Source organism: Cyanistes caeruleus, chromosome 16 (assembly GCF_971803275.1).
Source record: "Cyanistes caeruleus chromosome 16, bCyaCae1.hap1.1, whole genome shotgun sequence".
Classification (NCBI taxonomy): Eukaryota; Metazoa; Chordata; class Aves; order Passeriformes; family Paridae; genus Cyanistes; species Cyanistes caeruleus.
The window spans coordinates 8,968,173-8,985,007 of NC_141716.1; the positions used below are offsets into that span (position 1 = coordinate 8,968,173).

Consider the following 16,835-nt stretch of genomic DNA (forward strand, 5'->3'; position numbering starts at 1 on the left):
AGCATGGGAAGAACTTTTGGGAGTGGGTAAAGGGGCAGGGAAGGTGGGCAGGTGTCATAATCCTCCTTCCCCTTCTCCCAGCACAAGCATTTGCTGCTGGCAGGAAGGGGCCAGTGCCCCTGGAGAAGCTGTGCCATGGTTGCCCTCTGAATCATCACCCCTTTTGGGCTCCTGGCTTATGACAAGCTGAACACTCTTTCCCTCCCTTGGCTATCTGTTGCCAGACTTTGGAGATGTCTAAAAGCAAGTGAGAGGAATCCCACCTGCTTTTCCCACTGCCTCTCTGGTACAGCAGCGTGGAACAATGGTCTTGTGTGCAGAATCAAGCTGAAAGCAGATTTTTAACTCCTTTACCAAGATTAGACCCAACCAATAAATCAAACATGGTGAGAATTCTCCTCCTGACACTAATGGGATCAGGATCTAGCCTGGAAATTTGGCAGCATTTCTTGCTTCATTAAATAAACCGCTCTTGGTTGAGGATATGTTGCAAACACAGTCAAGGTTTGTTATGTTACAGAGAACTTTTGAGCTGACAGCCCAGGGAAGCCAGTCAGGCAGAAATAACAGGCACACGTACAGATGCACAGATGTACAACCACTTTCTTCCTCCAAAATGCAGAACAGTTTTGTTGGGTTTTTTTGGCATGCAAAACACTCTACAAAAAGAAAATATTGCTATCAGCAACATCTAAGTGCACAGAACTCAACTCTGATTAATACTTCATTTCATTTTGCACACATTAGCTAAAATCCGGCTCTGACTCAGTTCAGGGGTGCTGGCAGGGCCAGTGGAGCCCTGATTGCTAAACAAGTGTGGGTTGGCTGCCCTGTGCTGAGAACAGGCGAGGTGTGAAGCTGGACGAGAAGCAGCCAGAGCAGGAGGCTCCCACAGGATTTGGCTCCCCATTACTCCAGGCACCCAGCAGCAGGACTTGGTGGAGCATTTTTCACAGTGTGGTGGGAGGCTGCAGTGTGCACACAAAAAGGGATGAGTCACTCAGGTCACTAATGAGAGGTCACAGCATCCTCAGATTCTGTGAGAGGCATTTATTTCTTCAGCAAAACAATTTCATTGCTGAAGTACCTTTGGCTGCAGTGACACCAGACCTGACAGGTTATCTTATCTACCAAGGAGATCGATCAGACTGGGAAGGGAGAGCAGATGTAATTATCCAGGTGAGCTGGGAAAAATGGTAAACATACCTGCCACTGGGGTGCTGCTGGTGATTTTAATAAAAGAGAAAAAGCTGGCTCTTTGTCTATACTACATGGAGTGCTTTGGCATCCGAGGGACCAACAGCTTGTGCAGAAGAGAGCAAATCACAGAAATAGAACAACACTTAGCGTGCCTGTGTGGAGCCATCAGGCCAACACCACCCCTGCAGTGCATGCAGTTATAAATAGTGATAGTTATAAATAGTTATAAATGGTTATAAATAGTTATAAATAGTTATAAATAGTTATAAATAGTTATAAATAGTTATAAATAGGTGATGCCATGCTGTGCGGGAGCCGGGGGCGAGGAGCGCAGGGCCAGCCCCGGCCGCTCCCAGCCCAGCAGCATTTGTATGTGCGCTACAGAGCGGCTGCAGCTGCACCCTGCAGGCACCGATTTGTCCTGCAGGACTCGCCCAGCGCAGGTTTAAAAGAGTTGTGTCATTTTTAACTCCGTTTCTTTAAATATCCGCCCGCAGCAAGCGCTCCTTGCCCCGGATCACTGCTTGAGGCAGGCACCAGCACAGGAGCGGTGCAGTGAGAAACCCCCGGGAGATGCTCAGTGCACTACGACCTGTGCTGCCTCCTCAGCATCCTGGGAGGAAGATATCATTTGAATTTTGCCCAACACATCTGCTCTTTCATGAGGAGACACTCAGATCCAGCCTGGCTCCCTGAAGAGCCCTTCGTGCCAACGCGCAGCCCAGCCAGCGTGAAATTCTTCTGCTTGTTTGGGCTTATGGGCAAAAAGTTTACCCTAAGGAGCATCAGAGAGCTCCCAGGCTTCCCAAAGGCACCACAGCCCCTCCTTGGAGAAGCTGCTTCCATGCTGTGCTCAGGACATCCAAGGACAGGAGACAGATTAACTGTGTCCTGGCTGCCTTTGCTCACGGGTGGAGGTGCAGAGGTTCACCTCTGTGCTCAGCTGAGGTGGGGAGAACCACCCACCACAGCTCCCAGCCTGCTCTTACCAGCACAGCCCCCTGCAGAACCTCCGTGTCTCCAGTGCAGGCAGTGGGGACAGTCCCATGGCAGTGGAAGCTGCTGGCACGGAGGGGAGCTCAGGGGTAGGGTCACTGGTGCCAAGAGCCAGGCATTCTCACTGAATGAAATGTTACTTGGCTTGGAGGCAGAAATCCCCCTGTGAAAGTGTGTAGTGCTGGCCAGTGCCATGCTGAGAGTCCAGAGGAGATGGGGATGCAGTTCCTTTGGGGTGCAGCTCATCCATGAGCCTGGGGCTATCCAAGACCCCAGCTGGTCTGCACAGCCCATCATGAGATGCTGCAGCTTCCTCAGGGCTGTTGGAGGAAAGAATCTTTCTGTGTGCAAAGCTGAAACAGATCCATCCCTGTAGCCACTGTCACACTGCAAGGAGCTGGGATGTGGGGAAAGCTCTGGCAGGGTGCCCCAGGGCAGACACCAGCAGCACAGCGAGGAAGAAGGGCTTCACGAGCTGGAACATTCTTTATTTTCCAGTGGGGCATGTAGGAGCAGAGGGTGGCTCATGGACAAACCAGCAGACTCAGCATGGGAGTACGGGACACATCCTCTCCCAAAGACACAGCACAGGGATGAGTGCTGGACTTGCAGCCTCAGCTGCCAGCCCCAGCCTGGGGGAAGTTCTCATTGCCTCCATAAAGGGGGCTGCTCACACATGGTTCTCAAGCCAGAAACCCCCAGATGGCCATGCCCTGAGTCTGTGCCTGGTCCTGTGTGGAGATCAAGGGATACCCAGAGCATCACCTCCTGTCACTGCTCAGCACCTCAGCTGCCGCCTCAAAAAATGACCTTAAAGTCAGGTAAATGTTTCATGTCACAGAGAAGCTTCTGGTTTATTTTTCCATTTACCTCAGGTGGTTTGCCTGCCTCCAAAAAAGCCTACTGTTAATTTAATTCCCTCTAATGATTGATGGCAGATCTGGCGTCCCAATGCCTGGAACAGCTGTGATTCCTGTGCCACCATTTGCTGTGCCCCAGGGACAGCACACAGCCCCCGAGCACGGCTGGAAAGAAAGGGCCAGGGCTGGAGCAGGGGACAACAGCTGGGCCAAGCGAACACAGGGACATTTTTGCATTTGCAATTCGGAGAGGATGTGTCTTATCTCCCCGGTCAGTCCTTCCAGAGAAAAGCCTGGAGAGAAACAACTGGAAACTTTTTGTATATAAACAAGACTTAGTAGAATCTGCAGTTTTAAGGTGGAGGGAAAAATCGGTCCCGAAAACGGTGCTTACACTTCAAGAGAAAACAAATATTTCGTTTTGTTCTATTCATTCCCCCCTGGGAACCGGCTGTGCCCTCAGCCGTGGGCAGCAGGAACACTTTCACAGGGCATTTACGGCTCCCTTGGCTGGGAAATCGCTTGTGGCCCAAACCCAGAGCCCTTCTGGCCAGTGCAGTGTGGGACCAGCCATGGAGCATCGCTAGCAGGGGAGGAAAAATGAATCTTGGAGGAATCAAACCCTGCACTGAAATAAGTCGGTGCCAGCAGGGAAGCTCAGTCAACCTCGCAGCTCCGGTTCCTCAGAGGAAAACAGGAAAGGACATCTTGAGTTTTACTAATAAATGCACTTTTCTCCAGTTAAAGTCCTGGGGCCGATTTGTTTCCTAGCGGGTTATTTTTAGCATCGAAAGGAGCCATTTACTGTATTCTGTCTGCCCGGGAAGCGGAGCTCCGGGGCCCGCAGGTGGGACTGCGGCAGCGCCAGTGCCGCCGGCCCCGACCCCGACCCTGATCCCGATCCCAACCCCGACCCTGACCCTGACCCTGACCCTGACCCTGACCCTGACCCCGATCCCAACCCCGACCCTGACCCTGACCCTGACCCTGACCCTGACCCTGACCCTGACCCCGATCCCAACCCCGACCCTGACCCTGACCCTGACCCTGACCCTGACCCCGATCCCAACCCCGACCCTGACCCTGATCCCGATCCCAACCCCGACCCTGACCCTGACCCTGACCCTGACCCTGACCCTGACCCTGACCCTGACCCTGACCCCGATCCCAACCCCGACCCTGACCCTGACCCTGACCCTGACCCTGACCCTGATCCCGATCCCAACCCCGACCCCAACCCTGACCCTGACCCTGACCCTGACCCTGACCCCGATCCCAACCCCGACCCTGACCCTGACCCTGACCCTGACCCTGACCCCGATCCCGACCCCCGATCCCAACCCCGACCCCGACCCCAACCCTGACCCTGACCCTGACCCTGACCCTGGCCCTGACCCTGACCCTGACCCTGACCCTGACCCTGACCCCGATCCCAACCCTGACCCTGACCCTGACCCTGACCCTGACCCTGACCCCGACCCCAGCCCCGATCCAGATCCCGACCCTGACCCCGATCCCGATCCCGATCCCGATCCCGACCCCGACCCCAGCCCCGACCCTGACCCCGACCCCAACCCCCATCCCCATCCCCATCCCCGATCCCCAATCCCGACCCCGGCCCCGATCCCGACCCCAGCACAGGCATCCAGCACCTGGCAGAGCCCTTCCCTCCCCTGAGGTGTCCCACAGCATCCCTGCAGCTGCTCAGGGCCTTTCCAATCCCTGCACTGCAGTGCTGCCATGGCGTGGCACGCCTCGTAGGACAGGGGCAAAGCTGTCACCGGGGAACCCTCCAGAAGAGCCTCACGTCTTTGTAATTCCTTCCCAGAGCCTTTGTCCCCCGCCGCCCCTGACCTTCCTGGCAGTCCCACAGGCTGAGGCAGGGAAGTCCTTTATGGCACCGTGATGCTGCCACCCGAGGTGGGAGCTGGCCCGGGGCCAGCCCTGCTCTCCCTGTGGCCACGTTCCTACCCTGGGTCTGTGTGGTGGCCGTGGCAGCTCGTCTGCAGATCCACCTTGCCCAGAAGGAGGACCCTTCTCCAGACACACTCCCATAGTGTCTCCATCACAGGGATCTCCTGGTCCACTCTGGCACTGGCAGCAGCACCACGGAGCCTCCCAGCCCCAAAACCCAATCCAAACTGGCAGACAGCTTTGATTTAACAGGCTCTCAGCAAATACTTCCACAAATTTTTAAGTAGAGGCATAATGATTTTATCTTATTATTTTATAATTAAAGCCAAGATCCTCAAACAAAATAAATGAACCCAGTAAAGCATCTGAGATCAAGAACTCACTAAGGCAGAGCAGCACCTTTCCCATTTGGTTGTGGTCCAGGCGCTTTATGGCAGGTACTTTGTGCTTGGCTGATGTTCAACTGACAGCTTTCCAAGCATATAAAAAACTTATTAGGCTGAAAATAGAGTTTGTGACCATAAACTGTCAAGAGTACTGTCAGCATTTCCAGCCCAGGTCTGCTTTGTGTACAACCAGTGGCAGATCAGGCTGCTGGAGGGAGTGGGGTGCGAGCATGGGGCTGTGTGGCCTCTCACAGAACCCATTTTGGGCAGGAAGGGTAGGTGGGAAATGCTTCCCAATGAGTTCTGGGGTAATAGGAGGTGGCATGATGAGGTTTAGCATGGCTGGTACTGGGTAAGGAGGTTGGAGCCAGTCATACACAAAACTGTGTTCATGTGCTCTGGGGTTGGAAAGCTGGAAGTCACATCCATGGGAGACCAAACTGCATTTACAACCAGTTTATATCCAATGCTTCCTTATTTCCCTTGCTGAGCTTCTACATCACAATGCAGAGCAAAGTGCCTGCAGCCATCTGAGCTACAAAGAGCCCAGGAGGGAGGCAGAAGCAATTCTCAGAGCCAAGGGAAAACCGTGAGGTTCCTGAGCCTGCAGTAACTGAGCATGGCCAAAAGACAGATCCCAGGCAGCTCCAGCATGCAGGAGGATGTTTTACAGGATGATTTGTGGAGTCATGGGACAGAAACAAACACTACATCCAGCCTGGGTGCAGTCAGGGATGCTGTGTCTGCAGAGGAAGGCATAGCCATGGCCCTTCATGCAGAGAGGAAGGAACACTCCCTGTGCCCAGCTCATGGTGCTGCCTGGCTGGGGCAGCCCAGCAGTGCTTTAAGGACATCATCTGGGCATCATCTTGTTATTCATACCCTGATACCCAGTACTTTTTAGAAATTAAACTAATCCACTGCTTTAGAAGTACCCTGTGGCTTTGCCAGGCTATCTATAATATAAGTATTAATGGCATTAAAGCGAGAATAGCTGATGCTTCTACTAAAGCAAACAAAAACATCAATTAGGTGCTTAAAAATAACCTAAAGAGGCAGAGTACCATCAAGATGGTCCCCAAGCCCTCAGAGAGCTGGAGCACCTTGCAGCTGAAACCAGGGAAGGGTTTGGGTGGTGGGACTTGGGACTGACTCAAGCAGACCCACACAACTGGTCCCTGTTTAGTGCTTTTGGTCTGAAACTGCTAAGCAGTTTTTGCTTATTTCAATCCATTAGAACTAGAAAAGCTTTTTAATAAACTCCCTGCCAGCATGGAATTAGAAGATGTGGGCCAATTAGACACATCAATTAGTCATTGGTTTAAACACAGATGAGGTTTGACTTTGTTTACCAGCCTCTCAAAGTTCACCTCCAAAGGATTGGAAAAAAGGCACGCTCACTCCCAGTCACAAGCACTTCCCCCCACAAACACAGCACTTGAAATCACGTTTTATTTTCAGAGCTCCTGCTTTTTCTTTGCCTCCCCATGCAATAAAAATGAGACATTTAATCTCATAATGCAACTTCTCTCTGAAAATCAATGATAAAGTACATTATCTTGCCTGCCCTGAACCCATGGCTCTAGCTTGACCTTCCTCAAGCAGAGCAAAGTCCAGAGAAACACAAAGGTTGAATTTATGGTTTCTCAGCAAGAAAGTGTAAAACTTTCCTGTGCCTCAGGAGGAACAGGACAGGATGGCCCTCCACAACAGCCATCTGACACAGATTTGTGTCTCTCATGCCCTGTGATCACTGCAGGCAGGAAAAAGCAGTGTGTGAGCAGTGAGAAACAGAGCAGGCTGAATCCAGTCCCACTCCAAACAGTCCTGGCTTGTTACTGGAGGGTTTCTCATTAGGAGATGGATCCTGCTCCCCTTTTCCTGCTGAGCAGCATTTATTCTACAGGGGCCTCTGACCTGCAAGAGGTCAAAGCAAGCCCCAGAAGGAGAAATCAGTGACATCCCAATCTCTATAACTCCCAGTGCAGCAGGGAAAGGCCATGCTGAAGGAAGACCCATGTCCTAAGACACTGCAAGGCAAAGATTTCTTCTGGGGTCAGGAAGAGACCTTGAAGCCAGCCAAGGTCAGCCCACCACAAGCCCCAAAGAGGACAGGACAGCAGAAGGGAACTCTGAGAGTTGCTCATGCTGTGGTAGCAGAGATGCTCCCCCTGTCCCCAGTGTCCCCAGCCACCCACCCACCCCTCCCTGTGTGGGCAGCACCTTGGAAAGCCATGCTGTACCATCTCTGCCCAAGCACTGCTGGCTCTCATCACAAACTCTGGTGTGGAAATGAGCTGGGCAGGATTTACTTCATGATCAGCTGAGATTGATGCTGCTCCTAAAGGAAAGTGGGAAAGCACCTTGTGCCTGCTGTCACCCACCGGTGGAGAGCATCTCCCAGGGCTTTCTATGCTGCAGCTTACAGTGGCATGTTGGCCCAACATCTGCACAGAACAGCTGGCTTTCCATAACAGGCTGTGGCATCAGCTTAACCCTCCAAATATTTGAACCCAGAATTTGACCTGCAAGGCACTGGAGGCCCCAGAGCCCCTTCTTAAAGATGTGTGACAGGCAACAAGAGATGCAATTATTGTAATATCTCCTTTCTCTCTAATGGAACCAACAGAAGCTCAGTTAGCAGCGCTGGCTCCTGTCTCCAAGGTGGGAAGTCATTGCTGACCAGTGGAAAAAATTACCAGCACCAGGTGAAGTGCATCTGCATGAGCAGGAGCCCCCACACGTCTCTGGGGCTGGAGGTTTGACAGCATCCCAGGCCCCTTCAGCAGGGCTGCAAACACACCATGGAGAGCACAAACCACACACATTCCTCCAGCAGAGGCTCTGCCACATGATTTAGGAGGCTGCAAGCCCTGCCATGTCGAGCAGCACGTTGACAGCTTCGGCTGCTCCTGATGGATGCCGGAGTCTATTTTTTCTCCAATAACAACTTTCACTAATGGTGCTGGCATGGAGACTCAGCAAGGAGGAGGGAAGTGGCAAGTGGCCAGGGTGAAAAAGAGTTCACAATTACAGTAGGAGAGGCCACTGTGTCCCTTGCTTTGGCCATGGAAATGCTGAGGACTGGGATGGAAGGGGCTCTAGGAGAGTATTGAGTCACCCCCTCCTTCAGGAGAGCACCCACTGTACCCAGAGCATTTTCAGCAGACACTCAGACATCTGCTTATCTTATTTTTAAACTCCTCAAGTGACAGGGTGGCCACAATCTCCCCCAGCAGTCTGTTCCAGTGTTTCACTGTCTTCATGATTAAAAAGTTTTTCTTATGTCCAGTTCAAAGCTTCATTGGTGCAACTAAATCCCAAAGCATCTTCTCCTCTCCAGAGAGAAGTGAGATGGATGAAGAGGGATGTAACCCTTGTCGTTTTTTTCACTTGTATGTTTTATTCCCAGCCAAAAGAAGAATTTATTTTCCTGAAAGAGATACTATCTCCTGCAACACACAACTCAGAAGTATCTTTCTATTTTTAAAAGTGAAGTATAGGAGTTACATAAAATCTATGGTAACCAGGAATGAGAAACAGGGTCTTCAATTTGTGGGCTCTGCCTCCTACCACGGCTGATTTCCCTTCTCCTTGGGGCTGACCTGGGCTGTCCACAGCACCTCAGAGCAGAGAGGCTGAGCTCACTGCTCCCCACACCAGCACAGGATGGACAGGCCCCACATCCCCCGTGCCTGCAGCCTCTCACCAGTGGGCCAAAGAAAGCGACAGAAACTGTGAATCTGGTTTTGTTCCGTTCTGCCCCCTTAAAACAGCACTGGACCCAACAGGCCAGACTCTGCCCTGGTAACCAGCTAGGAAAAGGGTGACACAGATAATGGAGAGAGATAACACAGTTAACACAGACAAATAACACAGATAACACAGATAGATAACACTGGGAACACAGATAACACAGATAGATAACACAGACAACACAGATAACACAGACAGATCACACAGATAGAAAACACAGGTAGAAAACACAGATTGCACAGGTGACACAAATAGATCACACAGGTGACACCGGTAGCAGGGTTCCTCAGTGCCGTGGCTGTGAAGAGGCCCAGATAGGGGCAGAGCAGCAGGAGCAAGGGGATGATACCACGGGGAACGCGGGGACAGCCACACAGCCCCAACCCTGCCTTCGGGAGTGCAGGTGAGGAGGGTGTAGGCACAAGAAACTCCTCCAGCCTGGGAGCATCCAGGAACATTTTCGGGGAACGGGGCTGTTACTGCAGTCACTGGCACGAGAATGAACCGCGGCCTCGCTGGGGCTCATCTGCAGCCGGGCAGGGAGGGCTCGGGGCACACGGAGCCAGCCTAGGTGTGCATGCGAGCCGGAGCCCGCGGGAGCCGGTGCCCCGGGCAGGCAGGAGGCGCTGCGCGGTGCCCGGGCCCGGTGCGGGATGAGCCGTGCCCGGTGCGGGGTGCGGGATGCGCGGGCAGTGTGCGGTGCGCGGTGCGAGATGAGCCGTGCGCGGGAGTGAGAGGTGCGCGGGCGGTGCGCGGTGCGGGATGTGCGGGCGGTGCGCGGTGCCCGGTGCGGAATGCGCGGTGCCCGGTGCCCGGTGCCCGGTGCCCGGTGCCCGGTGCGCGGTGCCCGGTGCGCGGGCGGTGCGCGGGAGTGCGCAGGCGGTGCCCGGTGCGCGGTGCCCGGTGCGCGGTGCCCGGTGCGCGGGGGTGCGCGGGGGTGCGCGGGGGGCGGTGCGCGGTCGCGGGGGTGCGCGGGGGTGCGCGGGGGGCGGTGCGCGGTCGCGGGGGTGCGCGGGGGGCGGGCGGGGGGCGGCGGCGGCGGGGCCATGCGGAGCCCGGGCTGAGCGCGGCGGCCGCCCCTCGCCATGAAGCGGCAGAACCTGCGCACGGCCGCGCTCATCCTCTGCATCTTCTCCTACCTGCTGGTGGGCGCCGCGGTCTTCGATGCGCTGGAGTCGGAGGCGGAGAGCGGCCGCAAGCGGCTGCTGGAGCAGAAGCGCGGGGAGCTGCGGAGGAAGTACCGCTTCTCCGCCGACGATTACCGGGAGCTGGAGCGGCTGGTGCTGCAGGCCGAGCCGCACCGCGCCGGTCGCCAGTGGAAGTTCGCCGGCTCCTTCTACTTCGCCATCACGGTCATCACCACCATCGGTGAGTGCGGGCAGCACGGGCGGAGCGCACGGCATCCCTCCGTCCCTGAACCTCCGCACCCCGCGTCCCTCCATCCGAGCTCCCTACACCCCCTGCCCCTCCATCCCTGCCTCCCATGTCCCTCCATCTCCATGTCTCTGAGCCCCATCCTTCTCCAGCCCTCCAGTACCCCTGAGAGCTCCAGGACAGTCTGGGGGTGCCCACACGGCAGAGACAGATGTCACCCGTCCAAGGCAGGGACATCTCTTCGGGCCACCCCGAGCTGACCCTGTGGGACCCTAGTGCCCAGTGGTGGGCGAGGCAACCCACGGGCAGCCCCCCTGTCCTGGGGGTGCTGCTAAGGCTGGGGCTGCAGGACACTGGGACTGTCCCAGGGAGTCTGCAGCTTGTGGAGCTTCTGCGGGAACCTTTGGAGCAGGCAGCTGCCAAAGTTGGGAGGGCAGAGGCAGGGGCCGTGTCTGTCCCCTGCGCTGGCTGTAGCCAATGAGCTGGGTGAAGAGCTGGGCAAGAATTGTTGGCTTCTTTACTGGCTCAGAACTCTGGGTGTTTGGCTGTGTGAGAACTGCTTCACGGAGCCAGGAGAGCCACGAGCCACTGCCTGCTGCTCTGCCTGCACAGAAGCCTGCAGAGACATAGGTGTCAGCTTGGAGGGAAGTGATTGAATCACATTAAACTCCCCCGTAGACCCACTTACCCATACTAGAGCCCAGTGCCTTGGTTTGTCCACTTCAATTTTGCAAGAGAATGAAACTAAATTGAGTGAGGGTTGTCTTAATTAAGGTGAGATTAGCCACACGGGAGTTGAGCATAGTTTAATTAATTCACTTTGATTAATCCATGCACCCTTGGCATCCCCTGGGGGTAGACAGGGATCCTGTGCTTGTGTCACTGCTTGTGCTGGGATTTCAGTCAGCAGAGGTGTTTTGGAGGCAGGAATCCCGAGGCCAAATCCTGCCCTGGCACAGCCAGCAGCTGCCTCCTGCTCTTCAGAACAGAACTTTAGCCTTACCAAAGGGCTTGGAATGGTTGAAATACCTCTGGTAGCTGGAAGCATCATCCCTCAGGAGAAGAGCTGGTGGGATCAACTGCACTGTGTTACCAGAGGACAAGAGGTGGAAGAGGGACAGGTATCCTGCAGGCCTTGCCTGGGGTCTCCGTGTGCTCCCATGGGATGTGATGTGGGCTTTGTGGAGATGGGAACACACACTGTCAGCAAACCACAGTGAGCTTAGGGCATGGTTCAGGTTAGACCCCAGCAGGAGGGAAAGATGAATGGCTTCAGCAAAAATCCCCATCATCACCTGACAAGTTATAGCTTCATTTACATGATTTTCCTGTTGGTTGTGACAAACAATGGCTGTGCTTATCACACACCCCGTGTGATAAATAATTTCAGCTCAGGTGCCATATTTCTTAAAAGCTGACATGTTAGATCTCTTTATATTGGGCTGTGCTCCAAATCTCAGTTTTAATGTTATTGTAGCTGTGTTGACTCTTTCTAATTCCCTTTGTCATTTTGAAACCATCAGTCAAACACTCTTTCAACGGTCTCTCAGGGTATAACAATTGTTTTTTCCACTTACTGCTCTTCTGGATCATTATATTTACATCCTCATTGCTGTCATTGTATTATCTTGTAGCCTGGGACCTGGTGATTGCACTCAGTTACTAAGCTTGGATCTGACTGGGAGGTTTTGCCACTGCAGTCTCCTGTCTGCTCTCTATTTCATGAAATGTGGCATGCAGGCATTAAATTCATCATTTTTTGTTATGTGAATTTGTGAACAGAGAGAGCAATTAGAAGCTCATCCCTTGTTGCCTGCTCACAGTTCAGAGCACAGCATGGTAAAGGATAATGCTGTCCTCAGCCCCTCAGCCCTGTCCCATATAGGAGTTTCCAGGGCTCAGGAGCCCAGGATAACGTGGTTATCCTCCTCTGATCCTTCCTTCACTGGGTGCAGCACCTTCCCCAAGTGTCCTGGAAATCCACAGGCAACAAGGACTGCGGTGAAGCCAAGTCACAGCTTAGAACAAGACTGTGAGGGAACAAGAGGGTGTTTCCCCCCGTGTTTTCCATGCAAAAGTCACACAGATTCCTGCAGAAAGTGAAAATGCAAATAGCTGTTTGTGAAAGGCCTGGCAGCAGTGCAGGAAGGAGCTGGCACTGTTCTGCAGGTGCCTTCAGAAGGGAAGTTTCAGGCCCTGGTAGGTTCTTGTAAAAGCAACTCAAAAGAAAGCCTCAGATGCCTTTAGATGCCTTTGGATGCTGTTACTCCCCACACCATGTGACTCCCTTGCACTGAGTTCGTTACTCATCCTCTGAGGTCAGGGGCCACTGGTTTCTGCTAAGCTGCTGTAATTGAGGTGGGCACAGAATCACTGGAGTCCGGAAGATTGCAGTGAATACCTCACTACGCCTCAGTGTAATTGTGTGTGTCCTTGAGTCACAGCTCTGAAACTCTGGCCAAGGTGGAGAAATTAAATCTCAGAAGGCGTTCAAGGAGAACCTTGTCCTCCTGGAGCTTCTTGTCCCCAGGAAAAAGGCTGACAGGGCTGCGGTGGCAGAAATGCTCCCTACTCTGCATCTTAAACAGCACAGCCCCTCCTCCCCAGCAGTCCAGTGGTGCTTTAGGTCTGAGTCTTAGTGACACTGGAGTAAATCTGGAGTGGGTCTGCAGAAGTCCTTCCATACTGAGCTGCTCCTGTGGGGACCATCCCTACAGGACAGGGTTGCAGGGTTGCTCTGGTTCCTGTCCAACAGGCCACACAGCAAGTGCTCACAGAGCTGAGACCCAAATGGGCATGTCACTGGATGGCTTGGGAGGAGGAGCAGGTGAGCAGGCTTGGGAGCAGGCTTGGGAGGTGGCAATGCCCCTGCAAGGGCAGTTGTGGATGGTCCTAGCTGGGTGTGCACCTCCCACAGGGTGATCTGACACTGTTGGTCTCAGCATCTTGCAGAGCCTCTGTTCCCCCTGGCTGTGGGGTTCAGGTTACCCTGCACACCTGGCACAGCATCATGGCCTCTGAATTATCCAGGAGGCTTGCAGACCCCAGTCCAGCTCCAGGCCTCCACTTGGTCTCTGTGACACTGGGGGCTATCAGAAGGGTACCTTCTCTCTTTAGAGGTCAAATGAGGTTCTGCCTACATGATACAGCAATGTGCCATCATCCCAAGGGATGGGCATCCCATGGCCCCATTAGCATAGTCTGCAGATCTGTTACTGAGTCATTTTCCATTCTTTCCCCCATTTTTCTACTGCTCCTCCTGGTGACAGGGCAGCTCTGCTGGAAACCCCAGTGAGGGCTTGACACCGCCTTTCCTCCTTCCTGTGTCCTTCACAGGTTATGGGCACGCTGCTCCCGGCACAGACGCTGGCAAAGTCTTCTGCATGTTCTACGCCATCCTGGGCATCCCCCTGACGCTGGTCATGTTCCAGAGCCTGGGGGAGCGCATGAACACCGTCGTGCGGCTGCTGCTCAAGAAGATCAAGAAGTGTCTGGGCATGAGGACAACGCATGTCTCCATGGAGAACATGGTCCTGGTGGGCTTTCTGTCCTGCATGGGCACGCTGTGCATCGGCGCCGCAGCCTTCTCTTATTTCGAGGGCTGGACTTTCTTCCACGCCTATTACTACTGCTTCATAACCTTGACCACTATTGGCTTCGGAGACTTTGTGGCTCTGCAGAAGAACGAGGCTTTGCAGAAGAAGCCCCCATATGTGGCTTTCAGCTTCATGTACATCCTGGTGGGCCTGACCGTCATCGGCGCCTTCCTCAACCTGGTGGTGCTGCGGTTCCTGACGATGAACTCGGAGGACGAGCGGCGGGACGCCGAAGAGCGAGCCTCGCTGAGGAGAGCCCGCAACAACATCCACCTCAAGCCCAAAGAGGACAGCCGCAGCAGCAATGCCATTTTTCTCCCTGTGGAGGACAGGACGAGCCAGATGAACCTGATCCCGCTGGTCCAGGAGGACGCGGAGAGGCAGCGGCGTCAATCGGCCACCTCGGCGGCCGCGGTGCCATCCTTCTGCACGTGCCTGTGCTACAGACCCCAAGTGTGTGGCAGCCCGGCGCCCTCCCACCCCGAGACCCTGAGCTGCCACACCAACCCTGTGTACTACAACTCCATTTCCTACAAAATCGACGAGGTGTCCCTGAGCACACGGGGTCAGACCGGCTCTTCCCCGGGGAGCACTTTGTCTTCCAACAGCCCTCGCTGCCGGCAGCACCCCCGGCTGCGGAGGAAATCCATCTAGGAGCGCGTGCCGAGCTGTACTCAGCGCTCGAGTCTTACTACGATGATAAATTAAGAACAGAGATGTCAGGTTCTTCTTACTCATTTCTTCTGTTCCTCTCCCTCCCCCCAGCAGGAGCCTCTAAATCCTGTCAGGAAATGATGATTCCTTTTTTGCAGGCACTGGATGACACTGTTAGTTTTTCTTTGCTTTTTTCTCCCAAGTAGGTTCGAGCATTTGGGACTGGCAAGAGCCCCCCTGCCCCGATGTGAAGCCCACTGAGCTGTAGGTTTGCTCTCCCACCTCCCTGCTCCCCAAAGGGTGCATTGCTGCCCTCCCACCCTGCTGAGCCTTGGCTCTGGCTGCTCTTACTCCATGGGCTGGGTTGCATTTGCTGAGTGTCAAAAGCACAGCGTGTGTGAGCAAGCCATGCAGGGCTGGGGACCTTTAAGTTGTCCCCTGGCACCAGGTGCAGGTAAGTCAGTGCCACACAGTAGATTTGCAGCTGGTGGGTGGGCAGGGAGAGGTGGGCAGGAGGGAATGGGCTGCAGTCCTGAAGCTCAGCACACAGGGACAGCTTCACGGAGGAACTTCATCTCCTGTGAGCAGCCCTCTGAGTCTGAGCTCAGGTTTGTGGCTGGCTCAGTGCTTTTGGAAGCTGGAGGCCCCTGCACTCACGCACTTGCCCACCAGCACACCTTGCCTCTTATACCTCACCACCACAGGTAGGTGGCTGAAATGGCTGGAGGGACATTGTGCCCCATTCCCAGGGGAAGCTGAACTCCTCCAGTCCAGCCCAGCCCTGGCTCTCCTCTGTGCTGAGCCCAGATGGTACCAAGGGCAGCCCCAGGGAGAGCCTTCCTGAACTACACAGTCACCTGCAAAGGGCTTGATCCTAAGGAGATTTTTTTTTATTTAGCTAAAATCACCCCTCCCTTCCCCACCTTTCCTCCAGCTGGCAGCCCAGCAGCTGTGCCAGCTCCTCCCTCCTCCCAGCCCCTGTGAGCCCACGGGTTTGTGCTTGTTGCTGCTGGAGTTATCTGAGGTGGGGATTCATCTCCATGTTCATCCCCATGTGGGATGTGGTACCTGTACAGCCACACCTGGGTGGCTCCAGCTGGTGACCCCAGCATGGCCTTTGTCCATCCTGTCCCATCTGCATGAAAGCAGGGCTCTGACAGTGGTAGGAGCTCTATTTAATTTAATTTTTTTTCTCCAATAGGGGACATTTTCACTCTCAGTTCTATCTAAAATACCTTCTGAGGGGGTTTTTGTGCAGAAGTAGCCCCTTTTCCTGGGGGTGGGGAAGGCATGCAGAGTTGCCATCATTGGGAAGGTTTCAGGGCAGGCTTTGCTCTCTCTCCTCCTTTTGTTCTTGGTGGCAGCTTAATAAAAGGTGAATCCATCTGGTGGTGGCTGATTATTTGTCACAGGGAAGAGCAGAGGGATGTGTCCAAGCCCCAAAGCCCAGGCTGGCTCCCTGTGGGCAGGCTGCACAGCGGCAGAGAGGATGCAGGTGCTGCTTGGGCTGCCACCAGGGGCTGGTTTGTGACACCTTCACCTGGGTGCCCCCCAGGCCCTTTGGGTGTGTGACATTCCAGGGGCTGGAAAGCCTAGAACCCGCCTCTCTATGCACCCAGATGTGCACAGCTGGGTGAGCCTTGGTTTAGAGAAAGGGGGAGGAGGGGATGAACAAAGCAAGTTGTGAGTGTGGAAAACAGGCTTAAAAATGAGGCTTTCATTGGCTCCTCAGCTCCTCAGTGTGTCACTCCACGCTAATCCCACCAGCCCAGCCCCTTTGTAGCCATGTCCCATCTCCCCCACCCTCCCCACAGATTTCAGCCCAAGGTTTGGCTGTGCTGTGCTGCCCTTTGCCATCAGAGCTGAGCAGATGGAAATCTCCCCTTATCCATGTTCAGCCTTGGACATCCTTCTAGTGGCCAGGATAGAGCTGCACCCCTCACCCTCATCCACTGTCTTCAAGTCAGACCTGCATGGTATTGCCCCAGTAAAATCCATATCTGGTGGAGCTGGAAACAGGAGAAAACCTGAATCCAGAGGCTGAGCCAGCCTTGCACTCTCCCTCTGGATTGAGCACGGCACTGCCCAAACTCAGTGGC

The 16,835-nt window shown here is 54.4% G+C and overlaps 1 protein-coding gene across 1 annotated transcript; it reads left to right on the forward strand.

The window, feature by feature from the left end:
* Positions 1–10,132: 10,132 nt before the first annotated feature.
* Positions 10,133–16,122, forward strand: KCNK15 (potassium two pore domain channel subfamily K member 15). The gene is made up of 2 exons (XM_023939887.2): positions 10,133–10,480; positions 13,823–16,122. The coding sequence occupies exons 1-2, from the start codon at positions 10,198–10,200 to the stop codon at positions 14,734–14,736; spliced, it is 1,197 nt and encodes a 398-aa protein (XP_023795655.1). The 5' UTR covers positions 10,133–10,197; the 3' UTR covers positions 14,737–16,122.
* Positions 16,123–16,835: the final 713 nt, after the last annotated feature.

Coding starts and splice junctions, on each gene's coding strand:
- KCNK15 (XM_023939887.2), top strand. CDS start 10,198: ATGAAGCGGCAGAACCTGCGCACGGCCGCGCTCATCCTCTGCATCTTC. Junction 10,481..13,822: donor CACGGTCATCACCACCATCG/GTGAGTGCGGGC, acceptor TGTCCTTCACAG/GTTATGGGCACGCTGCTCCC.